Raw genomic sequence first — 16,573 nt, forward strand, 5'->3', positions numbered from 1 at the left:
CCCATTTGTGCCATTACTATCCATGATCTCATTCTTTTCGTCACTACCTACAGCTCATGTAGGTGGTTTTTAACTTACAATATAAAGTTCCTCGAGGTAACTGTTGCTGTAATTTGACACGAAGTAAATACAATCGTACTGAATTAAACATGGGTTGCTTTTACGCTCAGCCTTCTCTTCACCACCATAGATCAGTGTCGCATCCACATCCAGGGATTAAAAATATTAGTGAAAAATAAAGGTGGTGTATTAGTAAAACAGCTAAACTTACTGCAATGAGTCAACCAAATTGTTTCTCATATATGCTAATGTTATAATGCTGATGCAGCCTCCACGGCTTCAACTTGGCTCGTTTATTCAGCCACACATTTTCTTGGTTAATGTTCCAAAGGAGTTCCTGATCCTGCACAATAATTCCTCCACATCACATGCTGGTCAAGGTGGTTAGTGTTAGGATGTTTTGAGTTTATTATATTATTTATCATTTCTAGTCTTTGGTTTCTTTGTTGGAGTTCTGTCTTATGGTTTATGTCTCTGTGTCATCCTTAGTTGCTGTCTCCCCTGTCTGCTCTGTGTCTGTAAGTTCAGTCTGTGTTATGTTTCCTGTTTTACTTTGAAAGTCCATCTCTCATGTAAATGCGTCTGGTTTTGCTTCCTTTGTCTCGTTAGGCCTGATTTGCCCAGCTGTGTTTCCCTCCTGTTGCCCATTCCCTGATTGCTCCTCTGTGTATTTAAGCCCCGTGTTTCAGTTTGTTGGTGTTGTGATCTACCCTTGTCTTGCTGTGTTTTGTCTGCGTAAGCTTATTTTGTATTCCTAGTTTTGTTACCCTTCTGAGTTCAGCATTAAAGCTGTTTTGAGTTCACGTTTTGTTTCCGTGAGTCTACATTTTGGGTCCACCATGCCTGCCTGCACACAGCCGTCACATGACAGTTAGTGAGAGAAAACGTATGCGTTAAGATGATAAATCATTGAAGATTATCCACTTGTTAATGTGAGCTGCAAAAACAACCAAAAAAAGCAGCTGGACTGCTTGAGCTCGAGCTTTTGTGAAAGGGATATGGGAACACTCACCAAAACAACAGGCACTACAGATTTCAGTGGAGTAGAGTTCACTTTATGGTATATGACATTTTATAGGACGACTACTGTACAACAAAGAATGCATAAGACTATTAGTAAAGGTAACTGAAAGCTAAATTGTAAAAGATATAATGGCAGATTCTGGTCATTAACACCCACATAGTTAAATAACGTCCCCTCTCTGCTGGCAGTACCAATTTTGCTCATACAATAGCAGTTCTTATAGTTACATTTACAACATTCAACTCTATGATAAACTTCCTTCAAGAATTTAAAAAAAAAAAATTATATATATAATTTTTTTTTCAGTTTTTTGCTCAAATGAATTAGATTTTTTTTTAATTTTATCCAAAGAAATACTGACAGAAAAGTTGATTTTTCAGATATGAAAAAAAGTCTTCTGAGGAAATATACTGATTAATAATAATAAGCTAGCAAAACAGGCTAACCACAGGCAGGTCTCTCCAGTGTAACATGTATTGAACATAATTAAATGGCACAGCAGTGCTTTAGACAGTATTACATATATACATTTATCCAGTACATTCGTGCATCATGACTCACTGAGAGCATTGTACATTTAAATTAATTCAAAAACTTCATTTCATGTGTTAACTTTGTGGTTATCAACAATAATCACAACCCGGGCTCAAAAACATGACTTCAATAATTACATTTAACTGTGCAAAATATCCTTCTAATCTAAGTGAATGCAATCTAACTTTAATGCGTAAATTGAAAATAATGTTGAGTCAAAGACACTTGAAACATTTCCCAGTTTTTGTGGCATCAGTTACGTGACTTTCATCTGTGTGTTTGAGCTCGCGCTTCCCTGTCAGAAAAAGCCGAGCACTGCACAAGTTTTTGTTCTGCAGCAAAGCCGCAGCTTCATTCCGTGCTTTGACTTTCAAATGAAGCTCTTGACTGTCTGATACCCAGAGGAACATAATAAATCAGTCAATGGGAGGTTTATCTGTTCCTCAGTGGGATGACCTCCCATTCATCTCCATGTACTGGGGATGAAGGTTCCTCTTAGGACCAGCTTAGGGAACCACAAACAATAGAAAACAAAAGGTCAGCAAGTATAACCGAGAAAATGTGAACCGAAGTTACTCTGATGGGGTCTGGCGAGCTGAGGCACGTTCACCACTGGGATGTCCTCTGCAGACCATGCCCCTGCAAAAATAAGAAAGAAATTACTTGTTTTTTGGTGTTATATACCCTCTGAAGGATTCAAAAGTGTTCAGCTTGCTCACTAATGGAGGATATCGTCAGCATGAGTTACATGATCACTGGCAGCCACTCCCTAGTTTCCCTTTTGCACCCTTTGTGGGTTTATTACTGTTTTGTTTGCTTATTCTTTTACATAATGTAAGAGTATTAGTCAGTGGAACCGACAACCATTTCCTTTTGCATTGACATTTGCACACCTCCTATATTGCTCTGAAACCGAGCTCGTCCTAAAGCTAATAAAAATTGAACAACAGCTACATTTGTGTGTCTCAAAGTTTCACAGGACTGTTTTGTGTTTACCTTTGCTTTTCACACACTGTCTTGTAGGGTTTATTTACCTATCCCATTTGGTGTAAAATAACTGTCTGAATTATAATACTACTACTACTACTACTACTACTACTACTACTACTACTACTACTACTACTACTACTACTACTACTACTACTACTACTACTACTACTACTACTAATAATAATAATACAAATACATTTTATTTATAGGCACCTCTAAGACCCTCAAGGTCACCTTACAATAACACAAGAAAAATAGTAGCAATAAAATCTAATACACATGGCAAAATAAAATTTAGACATAAGGTAACCCCCCCCCCCCCCCAAAAAAAAACCCCTCCACAACAACAAACAAATAAACAAACAAAAAAACCCCACAAGTATAAAAGCTGAGCATGATAAAAACGAACTTAGACATTACTCTCATAACAAGAGCTTTTTTATGTTTATCACTACATTAAGAGTTATTACTTCTATAAAAATGATCACTTTTTATAGCCACGCTGACAGAACTGCATCTTATCTGTTTTGCATTTATTGAATCTGTTTTGTTCTTTCGTTTGTCGTCACACTTTGTAAAGAACAGAAACTTATTCAAGTTACATTTTTAGGGTTACTTGTAGAACTTGCAAATAAAACAACTTTTATAAAGGTCTAAAAAAAACCTACGGATACAAACTAACCTGAACCTGACTGGATGTTGAAAAACTAAAGAAATATTTATAGAAACTTAAAAATAACAAACTGACTGGAAACCACTCACATGCTCATGTTTTACTTAAAACATGGCAGCACGTGCGTGGCTGTTTTTCTTTGCAAATCTAAAAACCAAAACAAACCAGCAACACTTCTAATGACACGCTCACAGTCCCACCTGCATATAGATATCATGACTTCCTGCAAAGAAATCCTAAGCACTCCTGAAAAAGTCTAAATGCATATTTTAGCATCTTTAAGTCAATCTCTACATTAACTAATGCAATTATATTAAATAAAGGTGACAACGAAAAGTCTAATTTTGCGTTTTTGTAGCCCATGAACATAGAAACATTAGCTGCCTTCCTCCATGAATGAGAGAGCTGCACACATTTCAGAGACACCTTTAAAGCCTTTAGGCAAGAATTTCACTTTTTTTTTAAGATAAATGACAAGCAGTGAAAACCAGTCCCCCAAATCAAGCACTACCTTTTTCATCAACATCTTTTTCTTTGATTATTTCCCAGAGGAATGACACAAGAAGTACAGAGTGCGCTCAGTCCAGGAGCATATGCACAGAAGAGGCAGACACAAGGCCTATAGAGAGTGAACGGCGCAAGATAAGAAAAAAAAATCCAGACAAAGAAGTGATTCATAGTCAACCTGTAGAAGAAGTTGCTATGGATACAGCAGGACCTGAGAGGTCGGAAATGAGCAGAGGCCACGAAGAGAAAAGCATCTGGAGTCAAGCAGGTGATAAAGAGGAGAACTGCAGAGTGACGAAGGAGGCGAGTCAGCTGCTTTCGACCTACACTTGTGTGTGCGTGCTGTGTTCCCGGTCTCCTTTTATGTTGACGGTGTGCTGCTCCCGCTGTTGGCCGCAGAGCCAATGGAAGCTCTGGGAATGAAGATGTCAAAGGACGGGTCTGGTAGCTGCTGCTGTGTGAAGTCATAACAAAGCCGTGACAAAAACATCCAAGAATAGGGACGAAGTGTGTTCACAACTGCCTGCTTGAATTCAAATGACTTCATAAAGCTTTTACATGAAACATAACCGTCATGCCTTTGGTGGTTCACTGCATTTAAAAACATTTTTAAAAAACTTTTCACAGAAATCGCATACTAACTCTTGAGATATTTCCGCAGCAGGTACCGGACATTTGAAAAAGTATGACAGAGCTGACTTGCTTGCAAAGGAAGCGGCACAGAAAGGAAAAATATACTAAAACCTTTCAGGATATGATTTCTGCATGTACAACTGTAGCATTAACTAATTAGATAGCTGCCAGGATTTTGAGTTAACTGGGAACTCTGTGTTTTCCACTAAATAAACCCTGACTGCACTGATACTACACTCAAAATGCATTTGAATGGTGACCTTGTATACAAAGTCATTAAGGGAGTATAATAAATATTTCATCAAGTTAGATTTGCTGTTAGCCAAATTGATATTAGTCATGTTAGAAAGTTTTTAACAGTTAACTTCTTTGCTAATGCTAACTGCTCAGCCAATGTGATTGGTCAGTTGCAACGTTGATCCTGGACCAAAACTGTTATGATGACATAGGAACAGCACCAGCGTGGGGAAATCTGATTGTGCCCATGCAAACAGGCAAACAGGCCTACAGACCGATCCACGACCATCTAGTAACCAAAGGTAGTAGGAAAAATGAGCATTCCATGAGATTGTTGTGATTGGTTGCTGGGGACTGAGAGCAGAAAATGATTGCCTAGAAAAACTACTGGCAACAAAATCAGTCTCAAGGAGGTTTCTGGTGCAACAGATTTCATCCACTGACAGCCAGAAACCTCCAACTACTGCCAACCAGCCGGCGAATAAACATTTCACTAGCAACCGGGGGTTATATCACATGCAATATGGTGGACAACGTTAGCTCGTTCAGTTACTTTAATCTGTGACCTCATTGCACCATTTTTAAAGAGTTTGTGATATTAGTCAGTAGTTTCAGGCCTCACAAGCTGACTGGATGTTTATTTTGTGTCCTTATTACTACAGTTTAGTTTAAGGTGGGTCTAAATTATTACTGAGTTGGGTAAATCTCTCATTTATATACAGACTGTGGTCAGAAGTTGAAAATCTTCCCATGTGACCTCTGCGCTTTTGCTTTTCTAAGAAGAACAAGTGCTCTTTAGTCACAAGGTTGGCTCAACCCTAAAGCGTACCTGGTGTTGTGGTTTTTACAGACACTAACGGTGCGCATAATTTACAAAATACATGCCATTTTGAATCTAGTGATTATATAATGCACTTTTTTCTAGAACCCGAGGAAACGCCTCCAGCTGGATGTTTAACCCCTGGCATCTGTGACATTAGAATTAAAGCTGTGATTTAGGCCACACGTGCTCCTGACAACTTTTAAATGTCCACCTGCTTTATTCATTCTCCCATTTTCCTTTGCCTGTTGTTAATTAAAATGCAAATATGGACTAAAGTACCTTGGAAGTGATGGTTGCTGGTGTTATGTGTATATGGTGTTGATGAGGTTTTCATGCTCTGTAAAAGGTTACTGTCACCACTTATTTCCATAAAAATTTGCCTAGTGCAGGAGACAGGTATGTGTGCGAGTGGAGTGGTCATATTCAAATGTGTTTTTCTGTGAATGTATCACTTTTATACTCACATTTCCAACTCCTTTGCTGATGAGAGCCAGCTCAGTGGGCTGGTACACCGAGTTACGCATCTGACCAGTGTAGCCGCTGTATGGAGACACGGGCTTGGAATCTGTGATGAACAGATATAAGAAAATAAATCTTTTAATCACCCAACAATCAGTGTGTGATATCTGTGGCCCTCTTAAGTGCTACCTGGCAATAATCCCCTTCATCTTCATATTACAACCTGCCTGCCCTCCATCTTTTACAAAGTGCCCTGCAGAGATGGCACTATATAACTAACCCCCATATTAAACAGTTGCCACACCTTTGTCGCCGTGGAGACAGCGCAAACAGATGGCGTAATGATTCTAGTGGGAGTGATACAGCATTCACAGATGCAGTCAGACACTTATTAACAAGAATGATTCAGAAGGTAAAATTTTAGGTGGGAATGATGATATTCAGTTAATGGCAGTTTAGTCATACTGTAAGACTTAATGTAAGTTAATGATTACAGTCAAATGTGCTCAAAGCAAATTCTGAGACTTTTTATGACACACATTAGTCTGTGCTAATCAGGAAAAATGTAAGAGGCAGAACCTCCTCTGCATTCTTACACATTGTGCTTATCTGTATAGTAACATATTTTCCTTACAATAGAATAGCACAAAGCCAAAGCTACTCTTTCTACCTCTACATCACAGCTACCTAATAATACAAAAAAGTCCCTTACAGCTTATAAGCAGAGACACATCACCATCCTTGCTACAAAGAACCATCTTCCATTAGCGATCCGTGATAACTATCAGACTTACTGCTCTGATCCTTTGGACTGAGCTCAGATCAGCAGATCAGATTCTGTGGTGTCATCATGTGGACAGAAAACAACCTTTCAGGACATTTTGCTGCATATTTTGTTTGTTCTTGTGTTTTCGAGGGCTAGAAAACATTCATTCATCAGCGCAAGGTCATCGTGAGAGGCAGAGTTTGTAATAACACTAAAGCGAACCTCATAAGGATGGCTATTGTCTGAAAACGTGTCAGGGTGAATGCACTGAAGAGCTCAGACACCGTTCGGTTTGCAGACAAATAGATGACCGGGGAAATGTTTGCCTTTAGGAAACAAACCGAGCGTAGCTGCTCTGAAGAACTTTTATTTCACGGTCATATTGTATATGGCTGCTGCAGGAAAATCAGGAATATTTGATTTGGTTTTATTGCTGCTATGTAAATGTTATTGCATCATATTCAAGGAAATAAAAGACGGAGCTAAACTACCACCAGAAACATCAGCTCCACTTTGCTTTGATGAAACAAATAACACTGAATACCTCGAGGCAACACAACATTTCTTCTTGGAAATTACAAGGACAAAATCACCCCAGCTTATAGTCTTTATCTCTTTCACAAAGGAGAGAAGATGAATCGATGAATTCATGTATTGCCCAAATCCAAATGATTTTTAGTGTTTTTCTTGTTTGCCTTAAACTGGCCTTGATGTGAGATCCACAGGTTTACCCAATCATAGCTTATAAATTCCAAAACATGATTTTTAAACTTTAGACTAGCTTTAAGTTTGAGAATTGTAAGTTTGTAAAAATGTGACATTGAGTCATTCATGAATTCATCTATTCAGTAAAAAATCACCGAAACATCCATAAAAAAATCTGTAAACTGTATTTTAAACAGTCTTAAGCACTTGGAGAACTGATCTCACGTGTTGGTTTTAACATTTATGTACTCATTTTTTATACTCTTATAATCCCCCTTGTCAAAATTATGCTCAGTCTTGTGTTCATCATCTAATTTTAGGTCCTTTGACTGGTTGTCATTTTGACCACTGTAATCAGCTTTGGGTCTATTTGTCCTGGGACCCTTTTAAATGATGCCTTTGCGGATTCAGGCGTCCTATCTGAAGGTCTATTTTGGACAAGGTGCAAAATTGTGAAGCCATAAAGACTCATGACAATGTTACAATCCCTTTATAACAGTTGAAAAAACCCTTCAAAGTTAAGCGTACTTGTGAAGTTGCTTGTTTGAAGGTTTTCTACAGCAGCTCCAAGGCTAAGCTACATACCTTGGTTGGACTCGTCCATGGAGAAAGCCTTATTTTCCACATACACATTCTGGGAGGATTGTCCCTTCAGGATCGTCTCGTATCCGACTCCTTGGTTTTGGCAAAGATCTTCTGTGTAGTCTTGTTGACTCTCATCGTCACTGTTCAGACAGCAGACGTCAGGAATGGTGTACATGATAATGAAGACCCAGGCGTTTGCTACCAAAGCGATGGCTAAGGTTGGGTCATCCCACGTTGGACCCCCGGTTTTCCCATTCCCATACACGTACATGACGATCCACGCCACCCAAATACCCACTGAAAAGAGGCTTGTCACAAGGATGCAAGCGCCTTCCTTCTTCCACTGTGCGTGTTTGCCCATCATGATGGTCAGACTCGCCACCACCACAGCCAGGATCAGCACCATCACGTAGATGAGCGCCATGACAAAGTCCTCGTTAGCAATGTCACAAGGCACGGCTATAGCTTTGCTAGTTTGAGCTGTGGTGTTGGAAGGCACAATTGTAATTATCAGCCATTCTGTGTTGATGATCACCTCCACCAGCCACAGCCCCAACGCCCCAAGACACAAGACCCAAACTCGAGGCCCGCTGTTTCGTCTGGCCAGGATGTTCAGCCTCACACACTGCATCAGCTGGGAGGCGAAGCAGCCGCTGAACAGCACCCCAAAGAGGAACCTCCGTGAAGCACATGTGGAGAAGTTCTCTCCCACGATGAAGGCAAAGGTTAGGCAGAAGAGACCAGCAGTGCAGATCAGGAAGAAGGCGTGAAGAGCTACCGAGCTCTTGCGGTTGTAGTCTTTATGGAAGGGCAGGCTGGCCAGCAGCGAGATGAAGAGCACGAAGGAGAAGACGATGCCAGCTGCCGCTAAGGCCTCCAGCACGATGCCCCATGCAGCTTCAGTGCTACACAGATTGTAATAAATGGAATCCACGTTTGGGCCGCAGCCCTTAGGAGTACTGTTGCTGGCCATGGAGCCTGGGAGTTGCTCTGGGACTCTAGCAGCACCTGTTCAGATGGACAAACAGGGAATGTCTGGGAGAGACACGATAGGGACAGATTTGAACAAAGAGCTAAACCACGTCACCAAAGCTACATTAGGATACAGTTGTCTACACCCAGCTGAGCAAATATCACACTTGCATGAGTCAACGTCGTCATGTTATCCTGGAAAACGTTCTATAAAAAGGTGCTTTGCTTTTATTTAGAGCTTCAGAGAATCAGGGATCTGCAGTCACACTCCAAAAATGTGGGAGGAATGTCACTGCTGGGCTTTTTCCCAACTCTAATGTTAATGATTAACACATCTGTCAACAGACATTGTTTCTGCACATTTACACAACAGTGAGGAAAAAGTGCGTTGAACCTGAGGCTCACCTGCTAAAACTCTGGTCAACTCAAATCCAAAGGTTTTGCTTTTTAGTGTTTTCTGCTGAATTACATAAAATCTGAGCATCTGTTTTGTGAATAAACATCTCTGCAATCCTGGTTTTGTCTTTCTGCCTCGTCTGGCTGTTTCTTTTCGTCCCTATCAGATCCAATTACACCAAACTGAGGACGGTCTCTGAGTCAAATCGATAGATGCGGCGTGCGGACATTCGGTCTTTCTGACCTTCTGTTACTCAATCAGGAAGACGGATCTTTCTGGAACAAAGAGGCAAATATATTCTTTTTCTACATGTCCTCCACTCTGTCACTCCTCAAACAGACAGAATTAACTAATACATTTACTCCCAGTTTCAGGGCGTGACCACCGATCAAACAAAGTTCTTAGACCGTTCATTTTAATATTTGTTGAGTTGTTTTTTGTAACTGTTGCCAGGGGAAATATTATAAGCATATTTAAGGCACATCTTCAATTTCAATACTTTGGTTTTCTAAACTTTTTAGGCCTTTTTTGAGGATTTTTGTGCCGGTGAAACTTTAGAGAATGTCAAATGATGTCTTGCCAGAGTCGGCCTGGCAAAGACTCCAACACAGTCTGATGGCTATCTTTGGAAAATGTGAAGAGGGGCATACATTTTGGGATTTTACCTTTATTTTCATAAATGTGACATCTTTTTCATACTACAGCAATAAAGTAAAAACAATCAAATAACAAAGAAGTTCCTGTTTTTTGACTATATACTAAAGAAATATCTATTTTTTTCTATTTTTCTGTGAATTAGAAAAATTGTCCAACTTTGTACTAACAGGCCATTCTGGACAATGAGATACCAGACTTTTTGTAATTCTGGACATTAACTGCTTTAATTTTAAGAATTTAAGTCATGCTGACAGGTTTCTTTCATTTCTTTCAGCAGCATTTCTTTATCATGTGGACAAACTGAGACGTACTGTTGACATTGCACTTATTTTTCTTATATTGAGATATCCCAGGGTTTAAATGTGAAGTTAAGTTCCTTCACACTCACAGAAAGTGGATTTTCACCCGTTCGACCCACTTAGGATCAAAGTGGGGTATATGCGGCCTACATCCCTGAATTAATACAAGACATTGAATCTGATTGTTGCAATAACTGGAAATGTAACCACAGAAATGTAATCTGTAAAGTGGATTTTCAAGAGTCAAAAGGTTCTTCAGTTTTCTCTAACTTATGATATATGTTTAGCTACTTTACCACAAACTCGCACAGGTAAAACCTACTTTGTGCGCCTCCAGATGACTCAATAGGGCTTCTACACTTTGACCAGCACAGACAAAACATACACTCCAGGTACAAAATCTAGCATCCAAACTCATACTCCTCTACTCCTTTAACCTTGTGTTGTCCTCGGGATTCCCATATACTTGTTTGCCATTCCCCAAGGGTCATTTTTGACCCGAGGACAACACAAGGGTTAAACTCTTATATGGCCTTTTTAATGAAGTCTACTAATCCTATTCACTGTAGCTTTAAAAAACGTCTATATGAAGAAAGAAGCCACTTATAACAGTAAGAATAACTCAGTGAGTCAAAATTAAGAGGTGACACTAAAATGGGACGACAAGTTTACCATTACTATGACTACAAGCCAAGTGCCAGACACAATACTGCGGCTGAAGGTAATACATATTGCACCCTGCACTTTAATCTATTTGCTGTGGTCCTGTCCTCAGGTACTGTCCTCAGGTCTAGGTATAACTCTGTCGTGTATTTCTCGTACTGATATCTAACCTTATCGTGAGCCCATGGGATCACAGGAGTGGGTTTTCCATCAGGAAAATGAACTGAAGAGTATGCTGCAATTCGGGATGAACTCTACTTAAATCTGATTTTCTACATTATGCAACTGAATCTTTCTTTTATTCTCTACCCCTCCTTCCAGCTGTACAATCAAACACAACAATGTATAACTTAAGTATTTGAAAGCACGAGCTAACGTGTCTAACTGTTGATTTCTCCCTAAACACAGCTATTTAAAATCTATTTTAATAGAATTGTTTTCAGTGAATAACTTTTCTTTAGTTGTTAATTTAGTGGCACAAACGGTCTTCCATAAACGATCCCCTGCTCTCTCTGTCTAAATACACAGAAAATATAGAAATCAATCTGACGCAAAGCTCAGAAACAGGCAGTAAAGCTTCAGTGAGCGTGAATAAAGGCTGTGATGGCTGTGAGGAGTTTAACTACCTGGCTGTTCTCGGCAGATTTCTGCTGGGCGCGGCTCGTTGGTTTTCACCTGCTGCGAACGCGCCGCTATAGTTGGGCAGCAAACTGCGGCACAGCTGATCCGACCGCTCCCAAGTTTAGGAATCCTTTCACGAGCTTTTCCTCTCGGTGTGACTACAGTCATCCCCTCTCCACCTCTCCCCTCTTCGTCTCTCCGAGCACGCACGGAGACGCACACGCGCGCACTGCTGTTCATCACTTCAAAGGACACTACAGCGACCTACCCGCACTTCCGGGAGACTTATAACCCACGAATGATTTTCTTAAAGCGTTTATGGCCCGGCAGTATCTGATTTGTATCAAATATTCTAGGATATTATGTATCATGTTACACAGCTTGAAGCACAGATATCCGTAAAACCAGGTCACAAACAGTCTTTAAAATATTGTTTAATATTAATGAATCACATCCTAACACACTAGATGTTATTGACTCCTGTTGTAGCGTCAAGGCTACAGCTGCCCTGTAAATCAAGCACATTTTAAAAACTTTAAAAAACGGCAGAAGTCGGGCCTCGGTGTTAGAAATGCGTGCAGATTAGTGCAGGGCACACTGGGCATGTGCAGCAGCAGCTACAGGCGAAAAAAGGAGTAAATACTGTTTTGTATAAATAACTCATTTGCAAAGAAATTTAGACTCTTGATAGAAGTCATTATCATACTCTGCAAAAGTTTTTAACAACAAAATACAGCTAAAATAAAAGTATTTTCTCACTTGTGGCCCCCTTCACAGTAATGACCATGTTTTTCTCCAGTGAAAGGCCACTCAGTTCTGTATGAGTACCTCACACCTTAAATGACACAGTTTCTATTTGTTTCCTCTGAAAGGCTTCCACACAGAAGCTGTGAGCTCAGCCAATTTCAGCGTCAGCCTTCAGTCATGGGAACAGTTTCTGTTTTATTGCTTTATGGTGGTAGCTTCCAGGACACTGCCACATTTTCCCCACTGAAAGCGTCCCTGTAAGGGTCACACACAGAGGCTCAGTATAGGCCATTTTATGTGGCTCTGCTCACAACCAGCTCTTAAGTCACTCTTCCACTGATAATGATAAACAGACATTTTGAGTGAACAGCTGGGCTACCTGAACGTGTGAGTGGTGTGTAGAGACATCTAGTGGAGGATTCGAAGAATTCAGCAGCAGGTGAAGGACGCCAACACCTGCAAGTGTTTATTTCTACAAATCATCTTTAAGAATCTCTCCTCCAATCTCCTTTGCAGAAAATCTGAATGCAGTCCTGTGAAAAAAAGATTTTTTTTGCGTTTTTCATGGGAAAAATGTACTTCTAATCAATTGATTAACAGTTCATTATCAAGTGTTAGCACCTCTGTAGAGGTTTTGGCAGTTTGTTAGTCTGAAGCATTCAGGTGTGTGTTAACACACCCAGGAGTGGACATCCCAGCAAATTCACCCGAAGGTTATACTGTGCAATGCTCAGAGATACTTCAAAAAGATAAGATGCTATATACAATATGAGTATAATACAACGATGCCAGAAAGAGTATTGCACTTAGTGTTATTGCACATGTGTGGATGTGTGTGTTTGATCAGTTGACGTCTTTGTTGTGGAGTCTGACAGCAGTGGGGAGGAAAGACCTGCAAAATCTCTCCGTCCCACACCGTGGGTGCAGCTACCACTGAAGGAGCTGCTCAGTGCTGTCACAGTCTCCTGCATGGGGTGGGAGATGTTGTCCAACAGGGATGACAGCTTAGCCTCCATTCTCCTGTCACTCAAAACCTCCACTGGGGCCGGAGGGCATCCTAGAACAGAGCTGGCCCCGCGGATCAGCCTGTTCAGTCTCTTCCTGTCCCCGGCAGAGTGGTTGCCGCCCCAGCAGACCACACCATAAAAGATGGCTGAGGCCACCACATTTCTTTTCTTCATTATTCATTCGTCATTTCATTTTTAGTTTCTTGACCATCAAATGAAAATAAAAAACAGTAAATCCAGGTAAAGCTAATAAATAAAAGTAAATCAGAATTCAATAAAGACGAAGCACAATTTCATATTAAATGGTGGATGTGATAAGCTGCCAGTTTGCCCAAATTTTGACAATTCAAGAAAAGCTTTTATTTTATTTTGCTGTCTGGCAATACCTCTGTTAGCCCAGAGAGGGCAGCAAGCTCCTTTTCTGCTCATTCTCAATCATTTTAATGCAGCTTCACAGATAAAAAGAGCTGCTGTGGTTAGCACTGCGGCCTCACAGTAAGAAGCTCCAGCTTCCTCATGCAGTCCAAAGACATGTATATTAGGTCCATTACCGGTTCTAAATCACCCGTGGATGTGAGAGTATGAGGCAGCCTGCCTCTTTGCGATGCCCTGTGACCAGTGGAGCCGGTGACCTGTCCTGGGTCAGGCTACAGCCCACCTGGAACAACGAGCTCGCTCTATAGTTCAGAAAAAGGATGGACTCTGATAATATAATACATTCTGACTGTTACATTGTTGCAACTGCAGCCAAAATGTCAACACTTTTATTATTTAAAGCCTCAACATTTAAAGACATAAGCTAGAAATTCTTAAAAGCTCTTCCCCAGTAACAGAATGTTTTGATGCTCGCTGCAGGTGAAAAATGTGCATTTATGTGCTATAATCAACCCTCTGTGACTCTCATGGAGTAAAAAAAACAAAAAACAACCTCTTTTGAAATCGATGTGTAAGCGCTGACAGTACAGGTGAAGAATTAGGTGCATGTGAGGTTTTGGGGGAATGATTAAAAGACCAGTCCACACAGACCCTCATGCTTATAAATCACCTTCTGATGCTTCCTGCCTCATTTACCCTTAGTGAGGCTGCTGGCTTCTTTATTCACGATTCTCATTCTCACTTTTTAGCTCCTCCATCTGGCTATCACTGATAAGAATTATGCTTTCAGTTTTCCATTCTCTAAAATTAGGTCCTTCACCTGGCCTTGGAACCAAACAGTTTTTCTTTGAGAACTAAACATCTCCTTGCTTCCTTCCAGCAGAGCCCTGGTGTCCATCAGTTGTCTGTTTCCAGATAAAGATCAGACATATTTTGTTAAAGCGAATCCCTGCAGAGGTAGTGATGCATTATTCTTTGTTCTGGCAAACCCCATTTCATCACTCTGATTTCTTTCTCTTATTTCAACAGGATATTAAATCTGAAACCGAAGAAAAAGTCAGAGTGCAGACAGATAAAGTAAAGACAGATTAAAATAATTATTCGGATTCACTGTGCTGGACTAAAAAGTGCCCATGAAACCTATTTTATCAGCTGGCATCTTCCTTTATTACTAATATGATCAAAAGCTATTATTATTATTATTATTATTATTATTATTATTATTACTATTATTATGACAAGGCCAGATTTCAAACAAGTTCTTTTCGTCTGAATGTCCAGATTGAAATTAACACCTGAAACTACACAATGGAAATTAAACTGCACTGATCCTTTGTTAAACCTTTATTTTCCCTTCATATGAAACTACCCCAGTGTTTACATGCAGGATCAAACCAACATGCACTCATTGTCTTTAGATTCAAAGTCACGGACATTTAAAAAGTCGTTTTTTTTCTTGAGTGGATGTTGTGTGGCAGAAACTCCTATCATCAAAGCATAAAATTATTAATGATGAAAGGCTGAAATCAAGCTGAATGCAAGTCTTTGCAACAGCTTAGCATTTTTTAGCACCAGCAACCTCAGGGAAAAGTGAATGAAATGTCTTTTGGCCAGTGTTACTTCCTGCATTGCTACTGAAACTACATAAAATCTGAACTTTTCTTTAAGTAAGTAAATTGGGCAAACTTCCTCCCTTTGTTGTGTAGTGTAAACTTCCTGTGTTTATTGCATAAGTGCATCTGATAGGACGCCATCACTCTCTGCTGTGCTCTGTCTTTTCATTTGATTCCTTGTGACACCTGCTAAGCAACAGGAAGGGCTCAATAGGAGCAGAGTGGGGGGCCATCAGCAGGTGTTTGAACAGGCACAAAGGACAGGTGTCAGGCAGACGGGGGCCGTGTGGCTGCCAGGGTTTACCTCCTCTACAGTGCCCTTCCCCCAGCGTCACCGCTCTGCTGCCTAATACGATCAGCAGCAGCTCTGTTCGAGTAAATCAAAGCCTGCTTGGACATCTTTGCGCTGTGTTATGTTTGATCATTCATCTCTGACTCCCACTCTCATCACCACCGTAAGGTTGCTGCCACCACACGCTCTCTCTCACCCCCCTCTGCTGTTGTGAGGCAGCAGGAGTCATCTTCAAAGAAACCGTTTGTATCTGCATCTCCGTACGAACTCTCAGAACTCAGCGTGAGCCGACAGCAGGGCCACATGAGCCTGCTGGTGGGGCTCTAACGCTACATGTACCGTTACAGTAAACACGGTGAAGACTCAGGATGGACGAGGGTCAGCAGGGGGCTTGGATTAGAAACTTTTAACCTGAAAGGATGGCCAGATGTACAAACCCAGTATGCACATCTGGGATTTTGTATTAAGTGTAAATAAAAACAGAATCCTGTGAGTCACAAATCTCATAAACCCATATTTTATTCACAATAGAGCACAGAACACACATCAAATGTTTGAAAGAAGAAAATGTTCCATTCCCAGAAAAGTATTTACTCAATTTTTAATTGGATGGTAGCAAAAAAGGTGGGATGGGGAAATAAAAAGCTGGAAAAGAGCTGGAGGAACATTTTGCAGCCAATGGTGTTAATTAGCAGCAGGTCATTAGCATGACTGGGTATAAAAGGAACGTGTTAGAGAGGAAAACTGCATCTACGACTTGTAGAACAATTTAAGAAATAATGTTTTTTGATGTAAAATTGCAAAGACTTTAAATGTCTGTGGTAGACAGTATCAGCCACAGTACATCTGTCTGTGAACAAGAGACAAGGCCAGAACTAAACCGTAGATGTCCATGATCTTCAAGCCCTCGAGCAGCACTGCACCAAAAACAAAC

General features: G+C 40.5%; 1 protein-coding gene across 4 annotated transcripts; it reads right to left on the reverse strand.

Annotated features, from left to right (window-relative positions):
* Window positions 1–1,099: 1,099 nt before the first annotated feature.
* Window positions 1,100–11,860, reverse strand: gprc5c (G protein-coupled receptor, class C, group 5, member C). Of its 4 annotated transcripts, none has more exons than XM_026177908.2 (5): window positions 11,611–11,860; window positions 7,997–9,004; window positions 5,946–6,046; window positions 4,116–4,239; window positions 1,100–2,257 (listed from the first exon to the last, which is right to left on the reverse strand). In XM_026177908.2, exons 1-4 carry the CDS (start codon window positions 11,843–11,845, stop codon window positions 4,150–4,152), a joined length of 1,434 nt encoding a protein of 477 aa, XP_026033693.2. In that variant the 5' UTR covers window positions 11,846–11,860; the 3' UTR covers window positions 1,100–2,257; window positions 4,116–4,149. The 4 variants fall into 4 exon arrangements, with proteins under 4 accessions (XP_026033693.2, XP_026033692.2, XP_026033689.1 ...); XM_026177907.2 differs by having other exon boundaries at window positions 4,116–4,242; XM_026177904.2 differs by having other exon boundaries at window positions 4,116–4,242; window positions 7,997–9,031; window positions 11,611–11,791.
* Window positions 11,861–16,573: the final 4,713 nt, after the last annotated feature.

The sequence above is a fragment of the Astatotilapia calliptera genome, chromosome 8 (assembly GCF_964374335.1).
Source record: "Astatotilapia calliptera chromosome 8, fAstCal68.1, whole genome shotgun sequence".
NCBI lineage: Eukaryota > Metazoa > Chordata > Actinopteri > Cichliformes > Cichlidae > Astatotilapia > Astatotilapia calliptera.

Coding starts and splice junctions, on each gene's coding strand:
- gprc5c (XM_026177907.2), bottom strand. CDS start 11,845: ATGAACAGCAGTGCGCGCGTGTGCGTCTCCGTGCGTGCTCGGAGAGAC. Junction 6,047..7,996: donor CATGGACGAGTCCAACCAAG/GTATGTAGCTTA, acceptor TGTTCATCACAG/ATTCCAAGCCCGTGTCTCCA. Junction 4,243..5,945: donor TCAGCAAAGGAGTTGGAAAT/GTGAGTATAAAA, acceptor GACTTCACACAG/CAGCAGCTACCAGACCCGTC.